Raw genomic sequence first — 16,168 nt, 5'->3', positions numbered from 1 at the left:
TGTGCTTCAGGAGGACTTTCCCAAATATAATCTTTCAGAAATGAGCTTTCTGCTTACTTTTGTTGTCTAAACCTGAGAGAAAAGCCTTTTAAAGAAATGCCCCTCCTCAACAATAGCCTGTGAAACCTGGAGGCAGTAGTGTTGCGGTATTGTGACGCAGGAGGGCGCAGTTCTCCTCCAGGTGAGATATCCTTCCTCCCTCCTGCACCTTCTCTTCTTCCATCCCAGCTCTGCTGCTGCTGCTTGTGGCTTCTTGCTGCTCCATCGTGCAGCCCACTTCTTCCTCCTCGCAGGATGAGCTGCTGACTTGATGCGCATCATAAATCCTCTCTGAGAGATTCCCCCCTTTTCCTTTTCAAGCCCAATCTCAGACCAGACGCGTGTTGGATATTTGGGGACGCAGGCGAGCCTCTCTAATACTGGGGGATGTTTCAGATGCGATTCAGCAGCAACGGAAAACAACGTGGGTGTTGTGTGTGTGTGTGTGTGTGTGCATGTTTTTTTGTTTTTTTTTGTTAGTGGGGAGTGGAAGAGAAGAGGAGAGCATCGATATGAAACCATCCCAGTTGTCTGTGACTGACCAGCGGCTCTGCTCATCACCTGTATGAACGACCTTGCTGCGATTGTGACCGAAATCTTTCCTAAAAGCGGTTTTCCATGGAGGAGCAATCTGTCGCTTTATCCGCGAGGGCTGAATCTGGTTCCTGCTGGTCTCAAGATATTTCAAGATAAGAGGTAAGACAACACACAAATAAATAATAATAATTCATCCCATGAGCGTGCTTGTGCAATATTGTGCACACAAATCCAGAAAGCTGAATTATTTACACAGTGATATCTATATGCTAAAATATTGATCCCCTCTAACGGGCTCACATGTCGGCCTGTCTTGCCTTGCTGTCCCGAATTGGCCCATCCATTCCTAATGCCATTTATTTGAATAATAATTGTTCATGCTGGAGTAACGTGACGTGCAACCAATGCAGCCAATTCCTCCACAGTCTGCTTCATGCATCCAGACACACACAGGCATATATTGATATTTTGTTTTTGCTAAAGGAGTTGTGGGCTCAGCCTTTTGTCAAACTGATGTAGAGATGCTGTTACATGACTCACATTTTACCTGCTCCTGTGGTTCCTACCTGGTGTGGTGCCACACTGCAGCCAGCCAGCCAGCCTGGCTTCACTTCACCTCACCAATCTGAAAGTGTGTTGCATACAGCAGGCCAACACTAACACATTCCAGGGCTGAATCAGCCTTGGGGGTGGAATTGCATGAATGTGGTGCTTTTATGCACATCTCAAAATGTATTCAAAGTGTTACCTTCCAAAAAGGTAAAAATACACAGTACCTTGAGCAAAACCTTGAGGAGTGTCACAGCAATGATTGGCCTCCTGAGATACAGTAAGTGTAAAAGCTGCAGACACACACACACACAGCATTTCTACCCTGCTACATTCAACCAGGTAATTGCATGCTGGTGTGCCACAATGTCAGCTGGAATGTGTGTGATGAATGCAGCGAAGGCCTTCAAAGTAAGTACACTCCCACTCTGCCAGCTGGGCTATTTGTTCAACCAGCGTGTTACTTGGATGCAGGCGGAGTGTGATGGAGGTGGTAGATATCGTGATTATACATTATTTAACCCGGCGGTGTCTCGGTTCAGGAAGGATATACCCTTCGTGATGGAGAGTGATTCACCCTGTAAAGCCTTTCTCACCACCTTCTATCACCCTCGTCGTTAGCACCATTATCCCACGAGTGCAAGCTGTGTGTGAGTGTGAATGTGTGTGTCTATGTGCTTGTGTGAGTGTGTAAACAATCTCATACAGTATGCATATTACAGGCAGATGACAGCTCTGTAACTCACTATTTTGCATTTGTAAATGATTTATTAGATTAAAAAAAATGAGCACATTGAATCAGCTGTTACACGGTGCCATCCCTGACAAAAAAAACCCCATTAAAAATTCAAACCATAACATGCAAAGTCGACAGTAGTGTAATACCCACTGCACCTTCCACACACCAGTCCTCAGTCCTGAGGTGCCAGCAGTTTGTGGGCCTATCACTGAGGTATGGCATGCAGGACTCGTCTTGAGAGGAAGCGTACCAATCCAATTTAGGAGACTGGGTGGAAGAAAAAAGGACCGAGCCGAACATGAAAGGTAGGGGAGAGAATTCTGGCTGAGACCCCCACGTGTCTGATTTGACATCCAGGCAGCTGACAAACAATTAGACCCTCCGTAAGTAGCGCTCTGAACCAGGCTCGCCCCGGGATTAGGCCACAAATGAGCCGCACATCACGGCTTATGTCTTCTAAATGGAAAGCGAGTGTGTGTGTGTGTGTGTGTGTGTGTGTGTGTGTGTGTGTGTGTGTGTGTGTGTGTGTGTGTGTGTGTGTGTGTGTGTGTGTGTGTGTGTGTGTGTGTGTGTGGAGGCTGGGTGTTATACGTGCTGTACGCGGCGAGAAAGTGAGTTTGGTGTGTAGGTGTATGTGGGTTGTGTGACATTTAGCAGATTGGTGTTATTATCTGCCTCTGCCCTTAATATATCTTGAACACCTCTTGAGGACATTTGTGATTCGGTGTGTGCAGACCTGCTTATTCATGTGCATGCTTGTGTGCAGGTACACACTATTGTGCACCGATCTGCATGCACACACAAATATGTGTGTGTGTGTGTAGCTGCTCACTTAGCTGCTGCGTTATTGCCGCTTCTCTGTTGTGTGTATGTTTGACATTTCATAATTGCATCATTACTCGCTCAGTCTCCTGCAAGAAGTGGGTGCATCGCAATTTGCAGCACATGCTGCAAGCAGACAGACACTTGCCCTTGATTATGGACCTGGGTGGAATGGCTTCCTCATCAGGCTGTCTTGATTCACCCCAGCATGTGGGGAGACACATGCTGCTGTGGGTGAATCTAATTGATTGGATGGCACCCAATTCCCAGGTCCAAGTCTCCTCAGGCAGCCAGAGTGAATCCGTCCAAGTGAAGGATGAGCTTAGGCGTTGGTCGCCCCCCCCTAATACATTGGCATGGGCTTCTTCCCATATGCCTCTGGTATCACCCTCAGACATCTCCGGGCGCAAGTTGGCCAAAGCGCGGCACAAAGTGACACCGCCTGGATCCTCACTGATCAGAAATGTGAGAATGGACAGAAGAAATGAGACACATCCTGCACCAAACTCCACGTCCAATTTGATCATTTCCACTACTAAAAATGTACACTCCCCCCCCTGTCCTCTCCTGATGGATGATTAAAAGGCATAGAGTTGAAAGTGGGATAAAAACATCGGGGGGTTCGCCGAATTTTTTGGTGTTTTACAACAAAATTCTTGTTCCAACAGGTCAAGCTCCCCCCCTCTCCCTCGGAGAACACGAGTGCCATTTCAAAGCTTATTGGATGAAAGTCTCATTTGCCCTTGGCTGCCAAAGATGACGTTGCCATGGAAACAGCTTCTACTGTTATCAATCATCGACTGTCTGGCAGGTAAACCACCTTTTCATATGAGCGATGATTCTTTCACGTTTGGACATTTACAGTTGGCGGGATGATGACTGAAGAGACGAAAATCATGTCGGCGACGGAGACGATGGGACGGTCCCCGGTTTAAAAGGGACACTCCTCAGTATTGACTTCCATTCACAACACAACACACACACACACACACACACACACACACACACACACAGTCTTCCTCTTAACTACTTGAAGTACTTAACCTCATGGAGGCATTTCCTTGTTGTTTGCTTGTCGTTTATAATATTTTCCTTGATTTAATTAACACAGAGCAAAGACAGGATTAGCGGATTGCTCCTCTGAAGTCAAAACTAATTGAACGTTTTTTTCACAGGAATCATCCTGTTAATATTATTCAGCTCGTTCTTTCGGAAGAATCTGCACAACTCAAGATAATATTAAACATATTGAGTCACTTCCTGTGTATTGGCAAGAATCTGGCGATACGATACGTATCATGATACCAGGGTAACCAGTCAATATATTAAGATTTTTAAAATACAATTTTAGGAAAACTGTAATAATATAGAGAACACACCAGAAATACACTATTTTAGCATAGGCAAATGTATACTGCATGCAAAAAACTACATGTTTTTTTGCCCCAAACTGCTTGTGATTACAATAAAGTGGGCATGTCACATGTGTATCGATATTTTCTTACTCCCCTATCACTTCCCATGTTTAGTAATGTCCAACCTCCCATTTTGAAAGACCTGAATGTCTTATTTCCTCCAGAAGAACGGGGAGTCATGGTGTCCGCACTTTTTCTTTTCTCTGTCGTTGTGTTCAAGCTGTTCCTGTTTCTCCCACAGATTGTCTGGACAGTGGATCGTACCATGGTCCGAGATGGAGGATGGAGCCAGGTGACTTGTTCATTCCTATCGACTCCATAGAAGAAGAAGCCACTCTGACCTGCGACGGCAAGGGAACGCCACCTCCTCAGTACAGGTAAGATGAACACAGTCAAATGAAAGTGTGTGTATAAGCATTAACATAAAGATGCGGCTCATTCTTTGAGATTAATCGATTAGCTGTCAACTATTATTTCAATCGCCAACTATTGTGTTAAGAGATCAATCGTTTTGAGTCATGTCCAAGAAAAAAAAAAGTCTTAATTCTCTGATTGCAGCTTCTTAAATGTGAATATTTTCTGGTGTCTTTACTCCTCTATGACAGTAAACTGAATATCTTTGAGTTATGGACAAAACAAGACATTTGAGGACGTCATCTCGGGCTTTGGGAAACAACTGATCAACATTTTTCACCATTTTCCGACATTTTGTAAACCACAACAACTAATCGATTAATCGAGAAAATAATCGATTGATCAATCGAAAATAATCGTTCGTCTCAGACCTAAATCAACCCCATAAAATCCACACTTCCATCCATCGTTACTCGTCTAAGCTGTGCATATAAAGACAGCTCAAACCCACAGACATATCAGTAAATTTCACTCCAAACACAAGCTTTTTTAGATACAACACATGTTGGATCAATGAGGGGGAAATGTATAAAAGATACACATAACAACTAACATATTTCAAATCGGACAGCCACAAAAAAACATGACGGCATCTTGGGTTTGAAAGGTTCACTCATAAGTAGGGATGTCACGATAACAGAAATTAAGTAGTCGATACCGATACCAGTGAAATTTAACGACGCAACTGATACCAAGATATAAAAAAAAAACAATATTCCAGCTTCTTAACTGAATATCTTTGAGTTGTGGACAAAACAAGACATTTGAGGACGTCATATTGGGCTTTAGGAAACACTGATCAACATTTATCACCATTTTCCGACATTTTATAAATCAAACAACTAATCAATTAATCGAGAAAATGATCGACAGATTAATCGTCAATAAAAATAATCATTAGTTCAGTCGGTTTTCAGTCGGTAGCAGGCTAATCATCACCACGTATTGCTTTTCTTTGTACGAACTCGGAGGGATTCGAGCGCTGAATCTGAATCAGCAAGCACTTGCTCCTCTTTCCCTCTAATTCTTCATTTCACTTTCATCACTGAAAGCATTTTCTGAGCAGCCAATGTCATAAGAGGACATTGTTTAAAGCAAAGCACTGTGATCAGTGCGGGGAACATCACTTTTGGGTGCGTGGGGACATAAAATCAGTGTGAAGACCTGTTTAAAACAATCAGCTTCTCTCTTTATACGTATAGCTTATATACAGCCTCCACGTCTTTAATTAGGCAGATGCTTGCTCCCCTTCTCATTTTCCCTGAATTCGACTGAAACGCACACAGGCATTCTAAGCAGTGGCGTCACTGTGGCTTTACTAATTCATATTGACTAACACGCCGCCAATCTGCCTCTTGTCTCGCCAGATATTATCTTAGCGACACACGTGTAGCATCTCAATGCATCTTTAAATCTCCTCCTTATAAGACGCTGTGAGACCAGCGCGGGGTTTTGCTAGACACTAGTTGGCACCAAACAGGCATTGATTACAAGTGTCTTTGGCGTTCGACGGTGGGAATTACTGCGGCACAGACGAGCTGAATGATGTGCGGCGTGGAGAACGTACGCTCATTATTTCAGGCTTTTCACGTTCCATTGTGCTGATTAAAGGTGAGATGAGCATGTTTAACGCGGTGTCTTGTCAAGCTGGCTGTGCTGGGCTCTGCAAGCCCTCAGCACCTCTCTGGCTCCTCTCTTGAAGTGTAAATAGGCTCACACTGCTTCCGCCTCCTCCACCTTCCCCCCATCGCCTCTCTTTCCTCCCTTTTCCTTTTCCTCTGCCAGTCCTGTCACTCATAAAGAGATGAGACTTTTTCATAGTATGCACACTGTAGCGGCGTAATAACTCATGGGGAAAAAAAGCCACATCTTGTATGGAAACGCATCTCCTCCACAGCGGGTCACGAAAGTGATTCTTTTTTTTAAATCTAAAGAGAGAGGGTGACTTGCCTAACCTTTACTTGACCTGGCGTTTGAAGCCTGTGGCTCTGGGCTGCAGGATGGTCCAGAATACTTGAGTTTCTCCGCGGTCAGACGGTCAGACAACATGTGTTCACAAAATCAGTCTCAAGCAGAGTAATTCAGTTTTGGAGTTGCTATTCAATCACCTGCAGGACGTTCGGGCCACCGCTGAACAGCGGAGGCACTTGAGAGCGGGTCAAAAAGAGGTGACCGTGGGATGAAGAGCTGAATGCACTCGAGTGGACACATAAACTGGCTGTATCACTAGCCAGCGCTTTAGGTATTCATCATACAGACGGTCTCTCGAGAAGTAGGGTTAACCTCGGTACGTACAGAAACACAGCTATCAAGTATGAGTGTCTGGAGTATGGTGGCGGCACTCATCCGCATTCAGTGGTTTGGATATTCTTTAAGAAATTATTTTGGAGGTTAGACTTGAAAGCTTTTGGAAAAGTTGGCCATTATAGCCTCCACGTCTTTCATTTCCACTTAAGGGAAAGTAGAATAGCGGAAGGTGGCTGAAAGGAAATTGTTATTTTTCTATGCTTTGAGCGAAATGATGGAACATTCTTGAGAAGTGCTCTGTCCTTGAACCCATCGATACTCTGTTTTTGAATAGCGTTTAAAAAGTGTGTTGTGATGGTGGCAGGGAAAGAAATGTGCTGAATAATGGGGCTTGTTTAAATCAATGAATTAATTTCATGTTTTTTTAAGAGTTCTTTTAGGCGTTTCATTTATTTGATAACACAATCTGAACCCGCAAAGTCTTTTTTTTTTAAAAAGGAGGGGATGTAATGGGAGGTGAAAAGGAGCGTAAAAGGCATCCCTTTGTTATATCAGCCGGCTGTTAACCTCTCGTCGAGCGCTAATGTTTCGCCCTAATGAGAAGTCAAAAGGTGGAATAATGTAGTATTATGTAAATATAATGTGACAGAGAAGAGGTGATTATGGTTAAGGACTGATGATAATATTGAGGATGGCTTCGAAAACCTTTATCTTCTGCTTCCCCTTAAATAGCAGAAGACAGCTTGGTGTGTGATACTCTGAGATTAAACTTTAATGATCCCTGGGGGGAAAAATGAGATCGCTGCAGCAGCAAATAGTGGTAGAGCAAAATAAAGAAAAATAGAATGGAAACCGAAAAATGCAATATAAATAAGAAATGTGCATTTTAAGGGGTTATATAAACACGTAACCAATAACACTAGAGCATGTTATAGCATTATGGATTACAGAATTATTAGATTACAGGGACAAGACAATATGCAGCATTCATGGAACATGTGCAGAATATGAATATAACATCAATAACTTGCAGTTTATAAAAATGTGAGTCGATTTAAGACTTAAGAAAACAAAAAAGACAACAGATGGCATTCAAATGCTTATCAGTATATTTACTTTTGATAGATGTAGACACATTTAGAGCTGCAACGTTTAATCAATTAATTGATTTGAGTAATTTTTCATGAAGAAAAAGTCAAAATTCTCTGATTGCAGCTTCTTAAATGTGAATATTTTCTGGTTTCTTTACTCCTCTATGACAGTAAACTCAATATCTTTGAGTTGTGGACAAAACAAGACATTTGAGGACGTCATTTTGGGCTTTAGGAAACACTGATGGACATTTTATAGACCAAACAACTAATCGATTAATCAAGAAAATAATATTAATATATATAATATTAATCGACAATGAAAATAATCATTAGTTGCAGCCTTAAAGTGAAACAATAAATACATTTTACTTGATCCTATAAGATTAAGTTAATCAATCGGTCAAAAAAATAATAAACATCTTCTCTGTTGTGGCTCCTTTCTTTATCTTGTGATAATAAACTGAATATCTTTCGGTTTTTGACTGTTGGTCGGACAAAACGAGACATCTGATGACATTACATTGGGCCTAAGGAAATTGTAGACCAAACAATCAATCAATTAGTTTTCAACTATTAAATTAATCGCCAACTATTTTGATAATCGATTAATCGGTTTGAGTCATTAAAAGAAAAGAAAAAAAATCAAAATTCTCTGATTGCAGCTTCTTAAATGTGAATATTTTCTGGTTTCTTTCCTTCTCTATGACAGTAAACTGAATATCTTTGAGTTGTGGACAAAACAAGACATTTGAGGACGTCATCTTGGACTTTGGGAAACACTGATGGACATTTTATAGACCAAACAACTAATTATTTAATCGAGAAAATGATCAACAGATCAATCGACAATGAAAATAATAATAAGTTGCAGCCCTACATACATTTATCAACCGTCTTTTCCAAGTTGCTCCGTATGACTTTAGAAAATACTTTTGTTTGAGACTTTGTTATAAAAAGTTGAAGCACTGCAGGAAAAGAATTAATTGCTAAAAATCACAACCGTTAAGTTCCCGCTGTTCCTGCTTCAACCTGCGAGCCTGCGATTCCTCGACACCCGGCACAAATGTACAGTATATTATTCTCGCTTCAAGTGAGTTACTACAGTGAGTTGTGTTCTCCCGCTCACCTCCTGTCAGACCACCTTGGTCGGCAGAAAGAAATGGACAGTGTGTTTTGCCAGGGACTGATGGTGTCTTTGCCCTCACAGATGGTCATTGAATGGGACTCTCATAAATCTGGGCCTGGATCGCCGGCGGCGTCTGTCTGGGGGCAACCTCATTATAAGCAGTCTGGACCGCTACCAGGATGTAGGACTGTACCAGTGTATGGCGTTCAACACTGTAGGAGCCATCCTCAGCAGGAGAGCAAGTCTGCAGTTTGCTTGTAAGTTGAAGTCGGTGTTTGTTTGTCACTTTTCATGAAGACATTGTATATGGGAGGTGTAGCAGCACTTAGCAAATAATGCAGACGCACACCAAACTAGGTGGGCGATGTTTGCAATATTTATGAGTGCTGCAACTTTAAAGCAACATTAAATGCTGAAGTAACACGGGAGCGGTTCTTTACTTACTGTATGGTCACACATGCAAACTAAGAACGACCACTCTGCTTCTGCTTGCTTGGCTCGATCAAAAGTTATTGTTGTTTTATTGCATTTACTCTGGTGTAAAGTAGTCAAACAAGTTGCTAAAGTAGTGTATGAAGAATAGCTCAATAAGGACTGAAACCAACATTTACTTTGACTGGAACATAACAAGTATAGGATGAGAGAACAGGTCAGCTCAGCAATAAAAGCACTAAGATGAGATAAAATGACAATAATAAGATAGAAAGACAATGATAACATAAAATGACAATAAGTTATAGGATAAAAAGTGATGACATAAATAAAATATAGTACTATACACTAGGGCAGGAAAAAAACTTTAAAGCAGATATGCAGTTATAATTCAGTTACAGTGCAGTAATAAGTTGCCCCTGATTTAATTAAGGGAATAAAAGTGCAGTAGAGAAAATTACTTATTCAAAGGTTCTCTAGTATCAAAAATATAGTATATTGCTTTGTATTTCTATAATGAAAAATCAGGATTATAATTTGATAAATAAAGTATATATATCTTATAACCAATAAGTTATAATAATAACGCCACTAATTTATTTAACGCATTAACGCAACTTGCAATTCTTAGGTTGTAGCTCAGTTTTAAAGCTATCTTTTTAAAGATGTGGGCATCATATGAAACTAGAAAATCTAAGGAATCCATTGGTACCAACCATGTCATACTGGCTTGTCACAAAGGAGGATAAATAACGCTTCAAATTTACGCAAAATTTTGGCGAGGAAAAACTGGCATGGCCATTTTCAAAGCGTTCCCTTGACCTCTGACCTCCAGACATGTGAATGTAAATGGGTTCTATGGGTACCCACGAGTCTCCCCTTTACAGACATGCCCACTTTATGATAATCACATGCAGTTTGGGGCAAGTCATAGTCAAGTCAGCACACTGACACACTGACAGCTGTTGTTGCCTGTTAGGCTGCAGTTTGCCATGTTATGATTTGAGCATATTTTTTTATGCTAAATGCAGTACCTGTGAGGGTTGTCATCATTTTGTGTTCTTAATTGATTCCCAATAATCAATATATACATACATTTGCATAAAGCAGCATATTTGTCCACTCCCACGTTGATAAGAGGATTTAAATACTTGACAAATCTCCCTTCAAGGTACATTTTGAACAGATAAAAAATGTCTGATTAATTTGCGATTAGTTAACGCTTACCTAAAGACAATCATGCAATTAATCGCGATTAAATATTTTAATTGATTAACAGCTCAAATATATACAAATGAAAATGAAGATTGTGTGTAAAAGTAAGTGACAGTATCCCCAGCAATAACAAATGTATTGAGAAAGAGGAATGACATATGGATTATGAGAATGGAATGAGATAAAGAGATGGATAGATAAATAAATAAATAAATAAATAGTGCCATATACATGATTGTGTGTGGTCCGATAGCAGCAGTATTTTGATGCATTCTTATGTCGCAGTAAAAAATGCAGGCAGCACATGCAAAATAAGAAGCAAATGAATAAACAGTGCAAACATTACTTTATATTACAACTGCACTGCCACACAAATAAGGCTTTGATTTCTCTCATATCACATATCTTATGTGGTGAAACCAGCAAACAACCCAAATGAATACTTACTATTTATGTACTATTCATTAAGGCTTCTATTCACGCACAACAAAACATCTTTTCACACCTTCTCTTGGCGGTATCTGGTCTTCCAGATATTTTTGGTTGTATTTGATAAGATGAGACATAATTACATAAAAAGCTCAACATCACCTCATCGCCTTCTCTTTCCAGCAACTTCAGCTTCCAAATTCACATTTCTTTCATTTTCTATAATTGCGACACCTTTTGAGGGAAACCTCACCACCTTGCTTTAGATAGTCTCTTGACTATTAAACCATAAACTTAAGGTGTCTCATTTGTACAACATTTTACAAAATTTAAATAGTCCAACATCAAATTCCTTTAGAGACGACTGGCAGAAAGAATTTTTTTTACTTTACTTTTTCCTGCTGTGTCATGGCCCCGGTTTGGGTTGCAGCCGGTCCCATCATGTCTTGCTCATGTGGTTACTCAGCTTTCATAGACATGGATATAAATTATAAGCTGGGGCCAATTGCATAAAAATAGACCTAGTCTTTGTCTTAAATATAACTTGAAGTCAGACTTACTATAGACACTTAAATGTACCTGTTGTATAAGGTTTAACTATGAGTGACTAAGACTGACTTAGATAGCCTGTCGCGCAATGCATTATGGGTGAAATAAGACTCTTCACAGAAGAGAAGAAATGGTGGATGCAACAGAAACACCACACCAAGTCTGGGAGAAAATAACAGCAAAGATAAACAGCATAAATCCAACCGAGTTGTTAGAACCGTTAAAGATGTTCAGGAACAATTCAAGAATACAGTACAAGAATCCCCAAAAGTTATGAATAAACAGAAAAAGGTAGCTATATATTAGCTAAATTAATGGATAAACAGTTGAAATAGATGGCTAAAAGTAATGCAGGTGAAAAATCAGACTCAGAGAGAGAAGTTGATGGAGATGCAAAAGACCCTTTAAAAGATCTGAGCGTTGCGTCTCTGCTGTCAACACAAGAACGGATTCGTATTTTCGAGTATCAGTATGTCAAAACAAGGTAACACACACCCTGAATTAAGGTATGATTAATCCCCTTCTGACAGGTTTTTCCCGTCATTCCCACGATCTGGTCTGTTCTGGTCTAATACACATAGAAACCAGATATCTCAGTATCAAAGTCTAATGTCATGCTGACGGTTCCTGCACTTTCTAGAGGCGAGGTCACTATCACTATCACAATGATTCCACATTAACCCTTCTATGACAACACATTATACTGTAGTTATATATGTGTAGCTTTACAATGATTAACATAGGCCTGGAGCAGTTTTACACCACAGTAATGGATAAACAGCTGAGCTAGTAAGCTAAAAGTAATGTAGGTGAAAAATCCGACTCAGGAGAGAGAAGTTGATGGAGATGCAAAAGAGCCTTTAAAAGATCGGAGCGTTACGTCTCTGCAGTCAACACAAGAACGGATTCGTATTTTCGAGTACATCAGTATATCAAAACAATGTAACACACACCCTGAATTAAGGTAATGATTAATCCCCTTCTCACAGGTTTTTCCCGTCATTCCCACGATCTGGTCTGTTCTGGTCTAATACACATAGAAACCAGATATCTCAGTATCAAAGTCTAATGTCATGCTGACGGTTCCTGCACTTTCTAGAAGCCAGGTCACTATCACTTCAACATTAACCCTTCTATGACAACACATTATACTGTAGTTATATATGTGTAGCTTTACAATGATTGACATAGGTCTGTAGCAGTTTCCCACCGCAGTAGTGGATAAACAGTTGAAATATTTCGCTTAAAGTTAGTTAAAAGTAAGTTGAACTAGTTAGCTAAAAGTAATGGATAAACAGTTGAAATAGTTATCTTACTGACGTTCTAACATATTGTTGCCATAGCAACAACGCTCTCACCTCAGGCTTAGCCAGACGGACTAACTAACTTTCCTACCTCAAATATTTATGCAACAGACGGGCTTAATTAATTATACTAGTCTAACCTGACAATCTAAGACCAGTCTAAGGTCAAGACTAGTCTTAAAAGTTTCTGCAACTGGGACGTGTTCTTACCTGCCTAGTTCTCATGTCATAAAAATGATATCTAATATCTTATTCAGGTCCTGAGCTAACATTTCTACACTGTATTTTTGTGCTTTACAACCCCTCCTCATATGTACAAGCTCTTTTCTCTCTCTCTCTCTCTCTCTCTCCCTCTCAGGCATCGCAGAAGTGCAATTCTCATGACAATTTCCTTTTGGGCTCATGTCAGAGTCTTGCTGAAAGCTTTTGCTCAGCTCTGTTCCACTCTGATATGTGAGATCCTGCGGTGATCTTCCTTTTCATTTTTGTTTTCCCTCAGACTTAGATCATTTCAAAGTCCACACCAGAAGCGCAGTGTCAGTCCGTGAGGGACAAGGAGTGGTGTTACTTTGTGGAACGCCCACTTCCTCCGGAGGTAAACCTTCATCTTAATTTCCAACAGTGCAGTCGTTTAAAAGTTCGTCTTTTGACAAGATTAAAGTGTAATCTTTCCACCATTCCTTTTTAATAATCACATTTAATACTCTGAATCACATTTAATATCACATAGGGTGTCCATGATCAGCTCATTTGTGTCCCCGTGTGTCTTCCAGACCTCACGTATGCGTGGGTCTTCAACGAGTACCCGTACTTTGTTCAACAAGACAATCGGCGCTTCGTCTCCCAGCAGACAGGAAACCTTTACATCGCCAAGGTGGAGCCCTCCGATGTGGGCAACTACACTTGCGTCGTGATGAACAGCATCACAAAGGGCAAAGTCCAGAGCTCACCCACGTCTCTGATCCTCAGGACAGATGGTAAGACGCTGCTGGCAGCGGCCATGATGTGACAAGTGTGCCTTTCAGCCATGTATTAAGGACCTTTCCTTTCAAGGTGGCTTTAATCATCCCACTTGCATGAGTGCTCTTTGTCCTGTCATGCCTCTCTGTGGTTGAGTCACCAAGCGCTAATGCTTGTAAGTAAATAGTTGCTCCTCAATGTAGGCCAGCAAACAAAGCACCCAAATCTCTTCTTTGCTGACTTAGCTTTCTTATAATTCACATTCCCTTTAAAAGCTTCGCCTGTGCTTTCACATGAATTCTCAATCCGGCTCTGTTCGGTCCGTCGTTCTATTCACTGTTACGCCTTCATAGAAAGAGTGAATAAAGATTGCCTTCGAATGAATTAAACATAAGCCATACGTCACTGGACCATTACATTGAGTGTTCTGGTGGCTCAACCAGTTAGTTTCCACTCAGTGTACTGTACATGTAGCTGCATAAATTTAAATCTCATCGCATCGCTTTCTGATCCGGGGCCTTGACTCGTCTTAAATACTGATACAAACAATAAACCACCAGGGGTTGGGAACTGCCCACTCAAGCTTTGAAATAATAGATAAACAGCCAGACTCGCTGACAAAAAAAAGAAAACACAAGATTTCAAATTCTCCTCTGTCTAGTCCACCAAGAAGAGATTTAAATTATTCCTTGCTGGTTTTTCGCTGCACTCTGGCGACTGCACATTTAAGTGATGTACTACTTTGAGTTTACCCATGAGAGAATGTTTGCTCATGTGTCTTTTATTTCTCCTCTGTTAGTTTTACAGTGCTATTGTTTGGTCCGTAATGCAAGCCATATTGCTTGTAAGTCATGAATAATGGAAGACTGAGCAAGTTCTTGTGCTTGCTCTTCATAGGAGTGATGGGCGAATACGAGCCGAAAATAGAAGTTAATTTCGCAGACAATGTACCCGCCGCAAAAGGATCAACAGTTACGCTGGAGTGTTTCGCCCTTGGGAAGTAAGCTGGATTCCTTGAAGCATGTTTTCAATCTTCTGCTGTCTTTCATTCCAGACCTCTGGGTTTCTATATAGTACAGTTACTGTGGCAATTATATTTCTTTAAGTGTGGCATCAAGCCATGATTGGTCTGAAAAACCATGTGAAGCGGATTTTTTTTTTGTCGTTAAGATCGGGTTAGCTCTAAACCATTCATCCGCAAAAAAAAAAAAAAAAAAATACAGTGAATAGGCTTTTAAGCTCCATCAAACACTTTATTACAGGATTATTGCTGACACCTGCAACCTGAGCGACACTCTTAAAAAGTTCAAAAGAACTCAAATCACAATCTCCGCTGAGGTTTTACTTCCTCTGTCTCTTCCAGCCCTGTCCCGGAAATCACCTGGAAGAGGGCTAACGGCGTTCCCTTCCCCAGCAAAGTCAAAATGAAGTACTCCAACGCCGTGCTGGAGATCCCCAGCTTCCAGCAGGATGATACGGGAGGATACGAGTGTGTGGCTGAGAACAAGATGGGCAAGAACACAGCTACTGGTCGACTGGCCTTCTACGGTACCGAGACTTTTGTTTGGCTCGTTAAGACAACACAAAACACGCTGCTAATTGTGAAATTATTAAGTATTGTGCTTTGCTGTTTGCTTAGTATGTGACGTCAAGAATTGGTTTAAGGGAACAGTGCGTAGGATCTGGCGACATCTCGCGGTGAGGTTGCAGATTGAAACCTCTCCCGTGTGCCAAGCGTGTAAGACGCCGATGTGAAAGCGTGAATGGCCTCATCTAGAGCTGTTGACCATGTGAAGTGTGTGTGTTTACGTGGGAAGTGAGTGGTGAAGCAAGAGAGAGAGAGCGGCAGTGAGAGTTAGTTTAGCTTTGAGAATGTGCAGTGGAAGTTGCAGTTTGTGCAGAAATACATGCTGCTGCTCCTCAAGACCAACAGAGGTTTCTTGTGTCTTGTTTCCTGGCGGCTGAGTGGAGTGACGGCGGGGGTTAACTCCGGAGCGAGTAACGTTATTGACTCTCGTCCAAGCAGGAAAAGTTAACGCAGTGGTTTGTCCGTTCTAGGCTACTGTAGAATCATGGCTGCCGGCTCTTTAAAGAGAACCCGCTCCCTATCTAGATATAAACAGCTCATTCTAAGCTAATGAAATTCTTATTTGCAGGTGATTATACACTAATGAATACTTAGTTATTAATATTAAATTCCATTTCTGCCAATAGTTCCCCCTAAAAGGCACACACTGTTCCTTTAAGTTGTTAAGAGTTGTTATTTGGTAATGTGATAATAGTTATAATTTTAACAG

At 41.1% G+C, this 16,168-nt stretch overlaps 2 protein-coding genes across 3 annotated transcripts in view; one reads left to right on the top strand and one right to left on the bottom strand.

Moving 5' to 3' along the window:
• The window catches only part of cntn3a.1 (contactin 3a, tandem duplicate 1), a 356,340-nt gene that overhangs the window by 285,354 nt on the left and 54,818 nt on the right, over positions 1 to 16,168 (bottom strand). The gene's annotated exons all lie outside the window — the stretch shown is intronic.
• cntn3a.2 (contactin 3a, tandem duplicate 2) overlaps positions 252 to 16,168 on the top strand; it is a 46,434-nt gene continuing 30,517 nt past the window's right edge. Inside the window, exons 1-8 of the mRNA XM_074645099.1 lie at positions 252 to 735; positions 3,355 to 3,497; positions 4,343 to 4,478; positions 9,064 to 9,239; positions 13,411 to 13,506; positions 13,685 to 13,888; positions 14,769 to 14,871; positions 15,235 to 15,419. Coding sequence (XP_074501200.1) covers positions 605 to 735; positions 3,355 to 3,497; positions 4,343 to 4,478; positions 9,064 to 9,239; positions 13,411 to 13,506; positions 13,685 to 13,888; positions 14,769 to 14,871; positions 15,235 to 15,419 — 1,174 coding nt within the window. The 5' untranslated portion in view covers positions 252 to 604. The remainder of the gene's footprint in view (positions 736 to 3,354; positions 3,498 to 4,342; positions 4,479 to 9,063; positions 9,240 to 13,410; positions 13,507 to 13,684; positions 13,889 to 14,768; positions 14,872 to 15,234; positions 15,420 to 16,168) is intronic.

Source organism: Sebastes fasciatus, chromosome 8 (genome assembly GCF_043250625.1).
Source record: "Sebastes fasciatus isolate fSebFas1 chromosome 8, fSebFas1.pri, whole genome shotgun sequence".
NCBI classification, from domain to species: Eukaryota; Metazoa; Chordata; class Actinopteri; order Perciformes; family Sebastidae; genus Sebastes; species Sebastes fasciatus.
Note: the sequence above shows the minus strand (reverse complement) of the source record. Positions and strands in the feature narration are given on the sequence as shown.